Source organism: Schistocerca serialis, chromosome 5 (genome assembly GCF_023864345.2).
Source record: "Schistocerca serialis cubense isolate TAMUIC-IGC-003099 chromosome 5, iqSchSeri2.2, whole genome shotgun sequence".
Classification (NCBI taxonomy): Eukaryota; Metazoa; Arthropoda; class Insecta; order Orthoptera; family Acrididae; genus Schistocerca; species Schistocerca serialis.
This window is the reverse complement of record NC_064642.1, coordinates 72,193,787-72,206,598: the sequence shown is the minus strand read 5'-3', so window position 1 is coordinate 72,206,598 and position 12,812 is coordinate 72,193,787. Positions and strand designations below refer to the sequence as shown.

At 40.5% G+C, this 12,812-nt stretch overlaps 1 protein-coding gene and 1 non-coding gene across 2 annotated transcripts in view; one reads left to right on the top strand and one right to left on the bottom strand.

The window, feature by feature from the left end:
• The first annotated feature begins 1,122 nt into the window (after nt 1–1,122).
• The window catches only part of LOC126481464 (zinc finger HIT domain-containing protein 2), a 48,239-nt gene continuing 36,549 nt past the window's right edge, over nt 1,123–12,812 (top strand). Inside the window, exons 1-2 of the mRNA XM_050105240.1 lie at nt 1,123–1,616; nt 1,783–2,000. Coding sequence (XP_049961197.1) covers nt 1,585–1,616; nt 1,783–2,000 — 250 coding nt within the window. The 5' untranslated portion in view covers nt 1,123–1,584. The remainder of the gene's footprint in view (nt 1,617–1,782; nt 2,001–12,812) is intronic.
• On the bottom strand, nt 1,688–1,761 carry LOC126482884 (small nucleolar RNA SNORD24). Its single transcript, XR_007587721.1, has one exon. It is a non-coding gene; the product is annotated as a small nucleolar RNA SNORD24 (small nucleolar RNA).

The window sequence follows — 12,812 nt, the reverse complement described above, 5'->3', positions numbered from 1 at the left end:
TGAATCTGGGGAACTACGACCACAACCGTAGATGGAAACATAATAGACCAAAAAACATACTTGCAAGGACCTAAAATCTATGGCCAAGTACACGCAAACACAACAGTACAGGTAAGCCCCTGTTTATCCGCCACCATTACTGGATATCCAATTGGACCACACCTGTCGAAAAACCGGCACCACGCAGGGAAGCCATACCACACATTACACCGTGGGATGATCTATGGCCGATCTCTCACTAATATATAACGATCTTGACTGTTCCAGGAATGCAGTGGCTACAGCAAACTGGGATACATCGCCATCTCCTGCCACAGTAATGATGCATGATACTCACACTAACAAACCCAACCTTGCATGAACTATCGCAGCTAGTAAGCCACTACTGCTCTTACTACCCATCCCACTGTCGCAGAGGTTTTTTCCCCTCGGCACGAGTCTTGGCACTTTTTTCCCTCTGCTCTTCAAATCACTACCCTCATTCGCGTTTCGTCCACAATCTATCACCTGATGGACCATGTTAATGCGCAATCTTACCCAGATGCACGGATAAAATCACAGCCCAGCATCCTGAGATCCACTGATTAGACTACTAACATGTGGAAGGAGGTACACAGTAGAACTTTTGGTTTGGTCACCACGTTGGTGCGGGCGTGGAGGGGCCCCATCTCTCTTTGTTTTTTAGATGCAAACATGGCATCAACGTCTTTCCAATCGTGACTGTGCATGAAGACGATAGCGATAATGATATTCATGTAGAAGAAGTGAAGAAAGGCCAGCATTTTTCGACAATGATTTGAAGAACTCTTCAGACATAACTATGTAAATTAAAGGAGGACCAGAAATAGGTCGCATAATATTTTGAAGTGCTAGGGAAAACTTATGTTCAGCTGAGACAGGCAATTTAAAGTTCGTTTTTTTTGTATGTTACGGCAGGTAAAATGCAAAGTAATTCGTCTGAATGTTCAACAATAATATGAAAACATTAAAAAAAATTCTTTGGATGTTGTTAAATTTATGAAACAGTGTAAAAGTTTCCACTTATTAGTTTGTCGCTCCATGTGGAATGAAGCTACTATTCTTTCTTACGATATTTGATTTTACGTTTAATGCGTTCGTAAATAATGACCGTGTCGTCAAAGTCCATATCAACAAATACGCTTCGATTTCAAAACAGTTTAGTGACTCTCAACCTTTGCGGGCACACGTTGATGACGTAACGTGGCAGTGACCAAAATCACTAGCAGCTAAGCTGGTGCAAGTTTGGAATGCTTGTGGAGGCTACACGAATTGAAAACTTGGTTGAATTGTTTTGGCAACACTGTTCCAGAAAAGATGTATAGAATTGTAATTTTCGCAATGTAGTTTTGTGGTCCATCCGAATTGTGTTGTACGTTGGAGATGTAAATAAAAGTTCAGACACCCAATATAATGCCACCTCAACCTTAATGTCATTTGTGAAAGTCCTTGAATACGAGTACAGTTCGACACTACGTTGTTGAGTGTTTATGGGCAGCAAGTTGTAGGTAGTCCTGCAGTGTTAACGGGGTTTGCTTCGAAACTGTAATTTAATTATTGCTCGTCATGGAGGAAACCAATCAAAATTCATGTCAGATGTAAGCATGTTAAGTCTAGAAAATTAATATTACTACTGAAATGCCCCGTTTAAAGTAAACAAATGGATCGGAACATCAGTGTTACTGGTGAAATTAGTTTCCAACTTCGTCTTTAAAATAGTAACTAATTATTATATCATATGTTAAAAAAGCTTTCCATTTCTAGATGTAATCGCTGTGCAGGGAAGTACATGTGTCCGCGGTGCAATATTTCGTTTTGCTCTGTCCAATGTTATCAGTCAGATACACATAGTGGGTGCTCTGAAACATTTTATAAGGAAAGTGTTCTATGTGAACTAAAACTGGAAAACGATGATCCTGAAGGGCAAAGAAAAATGCTGGAAATACTTTCTAGGATGCGAACGGAAGAACAGGATGAATTGGGTAGGTTTTTGCGCAGTTAATATGTTTTTATTATCAGATGGAAGAAAAGGTGTCATAGCAGTCGAATAAGACAGAAATAAGTGTAGAGCGAAGTGTTTTGAATGTTTGTGGAGAGCGTCGATTTATTTAAATAAACTCTTACGGCGCCTTGGCATCTAAGGATCATGTTTCCTTGTGCTATTGAAAAGCCCAAGTAAAGAACAGTTTTTGTTGTATGATGCTTATTGAATCTTGAAGTGAATGTTAATCATTCTTCAATTATTTCGAAATCAAGTGTATTAATTGCCAGTTTATATAGTTGCTCACAAACCTAAAGTTCTGAACTGCACCTATGGCCTACCATGTTTGTAACAGTTATCTTTTCTGATTGTCAATCTATAATTGTTATGAATAGTTCAGGGATACTTGTTTTCAATCAGTCTTTTAAACCCAACAACCTCACACTTTTGTTTCTTCTTTGTGCTTTACACACTTGCTGCTTTTTTACTTCATTGCCCTTTCCCACCCCTTATCCATTATCTAATCTCATTACACTGAATCAGTGCCATGTCCAAATTATTGTTCATTAGTTTATGTTATATTGGCTATTGTATTATCTACTTACGTGTTACCATTTCTGCCTTAATGTGCTGCTTCCTCAGGTGCTGTTATTACTGTGGGTAAGGTTACATTCACCACCATGGGAACACGTCATTCAATATGTAATAGCATGCTAGCTTGCAAAATAATGTTTCTTAGCAGTGGATGCAAACTGAGCCACTGATCTATTTTTTCCTATTCTCTATTTACATACGGAGAACTGACCCAATAACTTTCTATTTTTGCTGCTCTCAGTAAAATTTTTGCAAAGATACTCTAAAAGAATTAAATAAAGATTAATGGGATTGTTAAACAAAGCAAACTGTGTCAACTGACTGATGATGTCATTAACGTGGTGTGGATACATGCTTCAAGGAACAACCAATGATGATACTGTTACTATCAGTTTAAAAAAAAAATTAAGGAGACCTCAATGGTAATAGTGGTTTTGAAAGGGGATGTTCCTGTTATTAATGCTTTGAAGTATATTAAAAATTTGAAAATGTCAATTGAGCTTGGAAAAATAGATACTTCCACCAGAGATGTAATTGTAACTGTAGGATACAGATGATGTAAAACATAAGTTTGTCATCCAATATTAATTTGCTTTGCCAATTCTCAATCAAAATATTACCTTCCACTTTAACCTAGACAAAAAAGTGTGCGAAACATAATGGCAATATCACTATCTTCAGTACACTTTAAGATGTCCACTAGATCTAAACTGTTCTAGTGTATAACACAATTTAAGGTACCACTCACAAGTGAACCTAATGATGTTGAACACAAACAGTAAATAAAACTGCTGACACCAGGTGTGTGATGTATGCCATCACACTTCGAAGAAAACACCAATGTCATGCATTGTCAATCCACTCTTAAGTCCGTTGCGTTGTGGAAACTGGTAAAAATGTAAATCTTGGTTCTTGCATTGCAGCTAGAAACAAATACACCATGTTATGAGTACACCACTGTATCTAATTTAAGACTAGGTGGACAATATTCTGACTACATTTTCAGAGTTTTGGTGATTTGGTCCAAGACTGAAATTACAACATAGCACAGATGTTATGTTTATCATTAATGTCACCATGTTAAAGTAATGCGAAAAGCTGTAAAAAAAGCTTCAAAAGTATATTTGTGCCTTGTGTTGTATAGACACTCCCAATAGACCTTAGAGGATAAAACTATGTCTTTCAGGTGTAATGAGAGCTTTGTGAAAGACTTAATGCGGAACAAGTATTTTCAATAACCAAGTCCTACTTTTTTAAAATTATGTGAAAAATGTGATGCAGGCATTTCTTTATGGTCAGTTATTGCTGTTCAATGTGAGTCATAATGCAGTAATATGTGCTGCTTTTTGCAGGTGATGCAGTTATTGTTGTCTAACTAAGTAACAAAGCAACAGCAGAACTAAATATTAAATTATTTGTGAAAGAAATTAACTAGTTTTGTACAAATGAGTTATCTTTAAAGAAAACAGCTTGTCCACTTTTATATCCTTGAAAGTACCGCATTATCAGTGAACATAATTTTTGATGTAAAGTATAGAAAGACAGAAACTTCAAATGAAAGAGAAATATAGCCCTGATAAAATGTTTGGGTTCCATTATTTTTTATGCAAGAATAACAGGGGTTAATTACTGCGATTTTGCCTCAGTAGATGATAGCTTTGTTTACTTGGCAGAGTTATGAGCCTTACAAAACAACCAAATGGATGTCACTATCAACACAAAAACATTAGAAAAATAAAATCTGACAAACTAATGGGACCTCCAAGGTTCTGCAGCGGAATGTGCTCTGATATGAAACTTCCTAGCAGATTAAAAGTGTGTGCTGGATCGAGACTCGAACTCAGGACCTTTGCCTTTCACGGGCAAGTGCTCTGCCAACTGAGCTACCCAAGCACGACTCACACTCTGTCCTCACAGCTTTACATCTGCCAGTACCTCGTCTCCTACCTTCCAAACTTTACAGAAGCCCTCCTGCCAACCTTGCAGAACTAGCACTCCTGAAAGAAAGGATATTGCGGAGATATGGCTTAGCCACAGCCTTGGGGATGTTTCCAGAATGAGATTTTCACTCTGCAGTGGAGTGTGCGCTGATATGAAACTTCCTAGCAGATTAAAACTGTGTGCCGGACCGAGACTCGAACTCGGGACCTTTGCCTTTCGCGGGCAAGTGCCCTGCCAACTGAGCTACCCAAGCACGACTCACGCCCCGCCCTCACAGCTTTACATCTGCCAGTACCTCGTCTCCTACCTCGGAAAATAAATATATAAAGAAACGTATCTATGAACATATTTATCTGGAAACATCCCCCAGGCTGTGGCTAAGCCATGTCTCCGCAATATCCTTCCTTTCAGGAGTGCTAGTTCGCAGGAGAGCTTCTGTAAAGTTTGGGAGGTAGAAGACAAGGTACTGGCAGAAGAAAATTTGTGAGTACAAGGCGTGAGTCGTGCTTGGGTAGCTCAGTTGGCAGAGCACTTGCCTGGGAAAGGAAAAGGTCCCGAGTTAGAGTCTCGGTCCGGCACACAGTTTTAATCTACTAGGAAGTTTCATATCAGCGCACACTCCGCTGCAGAGTGAATATCTCATTCTGGAAACATCCCCAAGGCTGTGGCTAAGCCATGTCTCTGCAATATCCTTTCTTTCAGGAGTGCTAGTTCTGCAAGGTTCGCAGGAGGGCTTCTGTAAAGTTTGGAAGGTTGGAGACGAGGTACTGGCAGATGTAAAGCTGTGAGGACGGGGCGTGAGTCATGCTTGGGTAGCTCAGTTGGCAGAGCACTTGCCCGCGAAAGGCAAAGGTCCCGAGTTCGAGTCTTGGTCCGGCTCACAGTTTTAATCTGCTAGGAAGCTTCATATCAGCGCACACTCCACTGCAGAGTGAAAATCTCATTCTGGGAACATCCCCAAGGCTGTGGCTAAGCCATGTCTCTGCAATATCCTTTCTTTCAGGAGTGCTAGTTCTGCAAGGTTCGCAGGAGGGCTTCTGTAAAGTTTGGAAGGTAGGAGATGAGGTACTGGCAGATGTAAAGCTGTGAGGACGGGGCGTGAGTCGTACTTGGGTAGCTCAGTTGGCAGAGCACTAGCCCACGAAAGGCAAAGGTCCCGAGTTCTAGTCTCGGTCTGGCACACAGTTTTAATCTGCTAGGAAGTTTCAGGAATGTTTGTGTTTTTAACAGTTTCAAACATGTTAAAAACTTGAAAATAGCAAACCATAGTAGGATAGGCTTTCCCACAACGTTAAGAGCACTGGTGCCCAGTATATTTTCAGTAGTGAAGATAAGATCCTGTTATTAGCCAACAGTGGGGTATACAAAATTACATGTTCGGATTGTGACAAGTTTTACATTGGCCAGTCTGGCACAGACATAGCATCTATGCTGCCTGAACATGAACACAGCTAGAGGTTGCAGAATTCTGACTCCGCATTTGCTGAGGATATACTGAGTGATGGTGACAACTACCAGCCAGAGTCCCAAGCCCTTCACTTTCCAAACAAAGGCCAAAAACTCAAGTCTGCTGGAAGCCCTGGAAGTCATCTAGCTCACAGTCCAATCTAATCTTGAATAACCAGACACAGCTTAACACTTCCTCTATCCTAAACTTCACATAATCCTCTTAATGTTTCATTATTTCCCACACTGTCTGTTGCTACATATTCCCCCATTTTCATTTATTCATCGAGTTCTTTTATTTTATGGAAGTGCTGTATGTAATACATATAGACTGTCGTTAAGTCTTCCTTTAACTGGTACTTATATAACTTTCTATGTTTAATACCTCTTGAAGTTGTCTTACCAAGTACTATTTTTATTTTACTTGTTTCATTTATTTAATCCAAACTGTTATGAAGACACAATTTCGAGTATAGTTTTAATGTTTTTCCTGCTTGCTCTGTTTTAATTTGTTTATTGTTCATCATTTTACTTTTTAAAATGCAGTATCACCACACTCTCAAAGATGCATTTACTGTATCTTCCTTCACACTGCTCCATTTTCCTGCATTTATTCATTTCTGTCTTATCTTATTGATATTGCATAAGTTCCCGATATAATCTGTAGTTACATTGATATTTCTTTCTTTTAATTGGTTTTTGTATCACTCTTCGTATTTTATACCTCTTGAAGTAGCCTTAACAGGTATTAATTTTATATTATTTTATTGGTTATGCTTATTAATACAGGGTGTACATAAAGTCCTGGAATACTTTCAATTATTTATTGCACAAGAACTAAACATTGTACAGATGTCATACATATCGCATTATGAAGAGAAACTCTGAAAGCTTTTTATACAAAGATTCGATATGCTAACCATGGGTGACCCGGCAAGCGTCAGCGCGGTAATCGAATTCTTGCCATAGCCATCCCAGCACGGCATCGTCGACTGTGGCAGTAGCTTCCCGTATTCTCTCCCGGAGTTCTGCTACATCACGTGGTAGAGGTGGTACATACACCAGATCTGGTGATTGGGGAGGCCATTTCATGAAAGAAAGCTCGCTCTGCACCTGAATTCGCCATGTTTTCTGACTGTCGGCATATCACCAAACTACGCTGTGGCAGTATAAATGAAAAATAGCTTTCAGAGTTTCTCTTTAAAATGACATATGTATGATATCTGTACAATGTTTGGTTCTTGTGCAATAAATAATTGAAAATGGAGTTGGGTTGTTTGGGGGAGGAGACCAGACAGTGAGGTCAGTGATCTCATCAGATTAGGGAAGGATGTTGGCCGTGCCCTTTCAAAGGAACCATCTCGGCATTTGCCTGGAGTGATTTAGGGAAATCACAGAAAACCTAAATCAGTTACATTGCATTGCCACCACGCTGCTAGATGTTATTTACTGTACATTTCTGCTCCAATCTAGATGTGTAACTTCTTTTTCTATGTCATTTTAACTTCTTTAGTGACAATAGGCAGTAAATGTCTGAAGATGGTCTTGTAAGCCAAAAGCAAGTTAACACAATAAAAGAAATATTGTAGAACAAAAGCAAACTAGCACTTTTTACTTATTATTAGGATAATATGGGTTTGATCATAGTAGCGTAAATAAAAAATTTTCATGACACATTTGTTAGCTTCGCCAACTAAGAACCAAATTTTCATCTTCCAGCATAACTCAGGCCTTGGGCTACACACTAAAGATCACTCACCACAATATTAAATAACAAAAATAGCTTCCTATCATTGTTGTGATACATGTTAGCATCATTATCTCTCATCCAACTGTCACGTTCCGTTGTAACCTAGTTCTCAGGTTATGCTACAGATCATTTGCGTGACTGCAGTCACATAAAAAATCTACCTCTAGGTCTTGTGTACAACACAATTCAAAACACTGTTCTCCTCAATGGATCACCATCTCCACTAGTAATTCTAGCTAACAACATGGTCTAAGCCACCATCCACAAGAAATAGATGACACGTTACAAACAAAATGTATAGAGGCATTCACTACTGAAACATATAAATAAAAACATCCCAGACTTCATGTACAGGGCTATTACAAATGATTGAAGTGATTTCATAAATTCACTGTAGCTCCATTCGTTGACATATGGTCACAACGCACTACAGATACGTAGAAAAACTCATAAAGTTTTGTTCGGCTGAAGCTGCACTTCAGGTTTCTGCCCGCCAGAGCGCTCGAGAGCGCAGTGAGACAAAATGGCGACAGGAGCCGAGAAAGCGTATGTCGTGCTTGAAATGCACTCACATCAGTCAGTCATAACAGTGCAACGACACTTCAGAACGAAGTTCAACAAAGATCCACCAACTGCTAACTCCATTCGGCAATGGTATGCGCAGTTTAAAGCTTCTGGATGCCTCTGTAAGGGGAAATCAACGGGTCGGCCTGCAGTGAGCAAAGAAACAGTTGAACGCGTGCGGGCAAGTTACACGCGTAGCCCGCGGAAGTCGACGAATAAAGCAAGTAGGGAGCTAAACGTACCACAGCCGACGGTTTGGAAAATCTTACGGAAAAGGCTAAAGCAGAAGCCTTACCGTTTACAATTGCTACAAGCCCTGACACCTGATGACAAAGTCAAACGCTTTGAATTTTCGGCGCGGTTGCAACAGCTCATGGAAGAGGATGCATTCAGTGCGAAACTTGTTTTCAGTGATGAAGCAACATTTTTTCTTAATGGTGAAGTGAACAGACACAATGTGCGAATCTGGGCGTTAGAGAATCCTCACGCATTCGTGCAGCAAATTCGCAATTCACCAAAAGTTTACGTGTTTTGTGCAATCTCACGGTTTAAAGTTTACGGCCCCTTTTTCTTCTGCGAAAAAAACGTTACAGGACACGTGTATCTGGACATGCTGGAAAATTGGCTCATGCCACAACTGGAGACCGACAGCGCTGACTTCATCTTTCAACAGGATGGTGCTCCACCGCACTTCCATCATGATGTTCGGCATTTCTTAAACAGGAGATTGGAAAACTGATGGATCGGTCGTGGTGGAGATCATGATCAGCAAGTCATGTCATGGCCTCCACGCTCCCCCGACTTAACCCCATGCGATTTCTTTCTGTGGGGTTATGTGAAAGATTCAGTGTTTAAACCTCCTCTACCAAGAAACGTGCCAGAACTGCGAGCTCGCATCAACGATGCTTTCGAACTCATTGATGGGGACATGCTGCGCCGAGTGTGGGAGGAACTTGATTATCGGCTTGATGTCTGCCGAATCACTAAAGGGGCACATATCGAACATTTGTGAATGCCTAAAAAAACTTTTTGAGTTTTTGTATGTGTGTGCAAAGCATTGTGAAAATATCTCAAATAATAAAGTTATTGTAGAGCTGTGAAATCACTTCAATCATTTGTAATAACCCCGTACATAACATATGACATAAACTTCTAAGAATATACCAGTAGCACGCATTGTTCACTAGATCTGAGTTATGGCCATCTTTAAACAATTGAAGATCCAGGATGGAATAATGAACTTGGCATCTCTATTATACATACTGCTAAAGTATGGTATGAGAAGGTAACTGAAAGAAATGTGGAGTGAGAGGAACAGAAATGACATTTTTATTCAAAGGCAGTAATTACACTGAAGTCAGTGTAATTCAGGTGGTCCCTTAGACATAACAAAAGGCAGGACATCATTCTTAATAAGGTGTGTAACCACCAAGGATGCCAATGAATTCTCTATGTCATGTTTTCATGCTGGCCACATGTTTGGTAAGGGGTTTTGGTGACAGGGTTTTCCATTCGTTGATCAGCACGATTGACAACTTCTGCGTTGTTGTTGTTGTTGTTGCATGAGGACATGCTGCAGTACATCTCCCCAATGCATCCAAATTGTGCTTGATGGGATATAAGCTGGGGGAGTGGGCAGCAGTCCAGTCCAATTGCTGAATATCCTCTTGTTCCAAGAACTTTTCCACCTGCACTGTTGGATGTATTTGCACATTGTGATCCATTAAAATGAAGTCAGGACCGAATGTATCCCTGAAAAGATGTACATGGGGAAGGACTACAGCGTCACAATAATGTTGACTGGTGAGCATATTGTGTTCAAAGATTTGGAGGTCAGTATGCCCGTGCAGCATTATGTGTCTGCACACCGGAACACCTGGATCACCAAAACAGTTATGCTTGACGATGTTCCTGGGTACATTATATACCCTCATATGGTAAGAGGTGGGATAATGTAATGCACCCAGGAGCACAATCACTTTTTGGCCCCGGTGACAAATGGGGAGGCATAATGCTGCATGGGCATAATGACCTCAAGATCTCTGAATGTGGTACATTCACCCATCAGTGATATTAATATTGCGACACTGTAGTAATTCCCCATGTGCTTCTTTGCAGATGTGCATTCGGCCCTGACTTCATTTAAATGAATAACAATGTGCAACTGCATGAAACAGTGCAGGTGGAGCAGCTATTGGAACGAGATGATATCCTTTGAATGATCTGGCCTTATAATTCCGCCGACTTAAATCGTATCAAACACATGAGGGATGCATTGAGGGGATGCAATACAGCACATACACATGCCCCAACAACTATCCAGCAGTTGTCAACCTTGTGGCCAGCATGAAAGCAGGTTGCAGAGTGTGTATTGTTGTCCATGGTGATCACACACACTATTAAGAATGATGTCCTCTCTTTGCAGTATCCAGGGAACCGTCATGAATCACATTTACTTCAGTGTGATTATTGTCTCTGAATAAAAGTGTCATTTCTGTTTGTCTCATTACATATTTCTGTCATTTACCTTCTGTACTACATTGTAGTAATTCTTTCTACGCATGGTCGTAGTTTCATTGAGCTGCATTACTTAGCAGTGACATATCATGCAAACGTTGTTTTTGTCCTTAAGTTTTGCACACCAGTGTATTTTGAGGTAACTCCTCCCTTAGACAAAAAGCTTTCACTGTTCAAAATGAATGCTGGAATGATGTATAGGGTTCACACACCTTGCATCTTGTAGATATCTGTTTAAGTCGTCGTTAATACTACCACAGCCTCATGTTACATTTTTTTCACTAAATACTTTATAGTCATACAGAAATGGGTCTTTTTATCTGTTTATGTGCAGTATATTACATTTGTCTATGTTTAAGGTCAACTTCTGATCTCTGCACCAAACGTTGATCCTATGCAGGGCTTCCTATATCTAGTACTGTTACCAATCCAAGCATAAATACAGAAAAAGAAGAAATAGTAAACAGAGTCCTCAAAAGTATCACTGACTTGTTTTCTGCAAATGACCTCATCTTTAATTTTAAAAAGACACAATGTATTCAGCTATGCACTTCTAGGGGTGCTCCACCAGTGATAAGTTTAACGAATACTGAGGAAATAATAAATAGGATGGAAAATTCAAAATCCTTTAGTGTCCATATTGATGAGAACTTAAATTGGAAAATGCACATTTTGGAACTTCTAAAACAACTTAGTTCAGCCACATTTGCACTTAGAATAATTGCAAATCTTGGAGAGTAAGTTGACATATATTTCATTCAGTAATGTCGTGTGAAGTAATTTTCTTGGGTAACTCATCTTAAAGAAAGAAAGTTTTCATTGTGCAAAAATGTTCTGTTAGAAAATTATATGGTGCTCACCAGTGATCATCTTGTAGACATGTGTTCAAGGAGTTTGGCATTCTGACTACTGCTTCACACTATACTTATATCCGCCAAGAAGTTTGTTGTAAACAATCCAATACAGTTCAAAAAGAACAGTGATGTACGTAATTACAATACCGGAAGGAGAAATGAAACAATGGAAAGTCCAGGACGGAATCGCCATATAGCAGAGATGCTGAGTCACAGATAGGCACAACAAAAAGACTGTCACAAATAATAGCTTTCGCCAGTAAGTCTCCGTCAGAATTAGACGACAAACGCGCACGCGCGCACACACCCACGCACGCGCGCGCGCACACACGCACACACACACACACACACACACACACACACACACACACTCACATACATGACCGTAGTCTCAGGCAACTGGTCATGTGTATGTGACTTGCGTTTGCTTGAGTGTGTATGTGTGTGTTTGCTGTCTACTTCTGACAAAGGCCTTACCGGCCAAAAGCTACCATTTGTGACAGTCTTTTTGTTGAAACTTCCTGGCAGATTAAAACTGTATGCCGGACCGAGACTCGAACTCGGGAACTTTGCCTTTCGCGGGCAAGTACTCTACCATCTGAGCTACCCAAGCACGACTCACGCCCTGTCCTCACAAATTTACTTCTGCCAGTACCTCGTCTCCTACCTTCCAAACTTTACAGAAGCTCTCCTGCAAACCTTGCAGAACTAGCACTCCTGAAAGAAAGGATATTGCGGAGACATGGGGGATGTTTCCAGAATGAGATTTTCATTCTGCAACGGAATGTGCACTGATATGAAACTTCCTGGCAGATTAAAACTGTGAGCTGGACTGAGACTCGAACTCGGGACCTTTTCCTTTCGCTGGCAAGTGCTCTACCAACTGAGCTACCCAAGCACGACTCACGCCCCGTCCTCAAAGCTTTACTTCTGCCAGTACCTCGTCTCCTACCTTCCAAACTTTACAGAAACTCTCCTGAAAACCTTGCAGAACTGCACTCCTGAAAGAAAGGGTATTGTGGAGACATGGCTTAGCCACAGCCTGGGGCATGTTTCCAGAATGAGATTTTCACTCTGCAGTGGAGTGTGCACTGATATGAAACTTCCTGGCAGATTAAAACTGTGAGCCGGACCAAGACTCGAACTC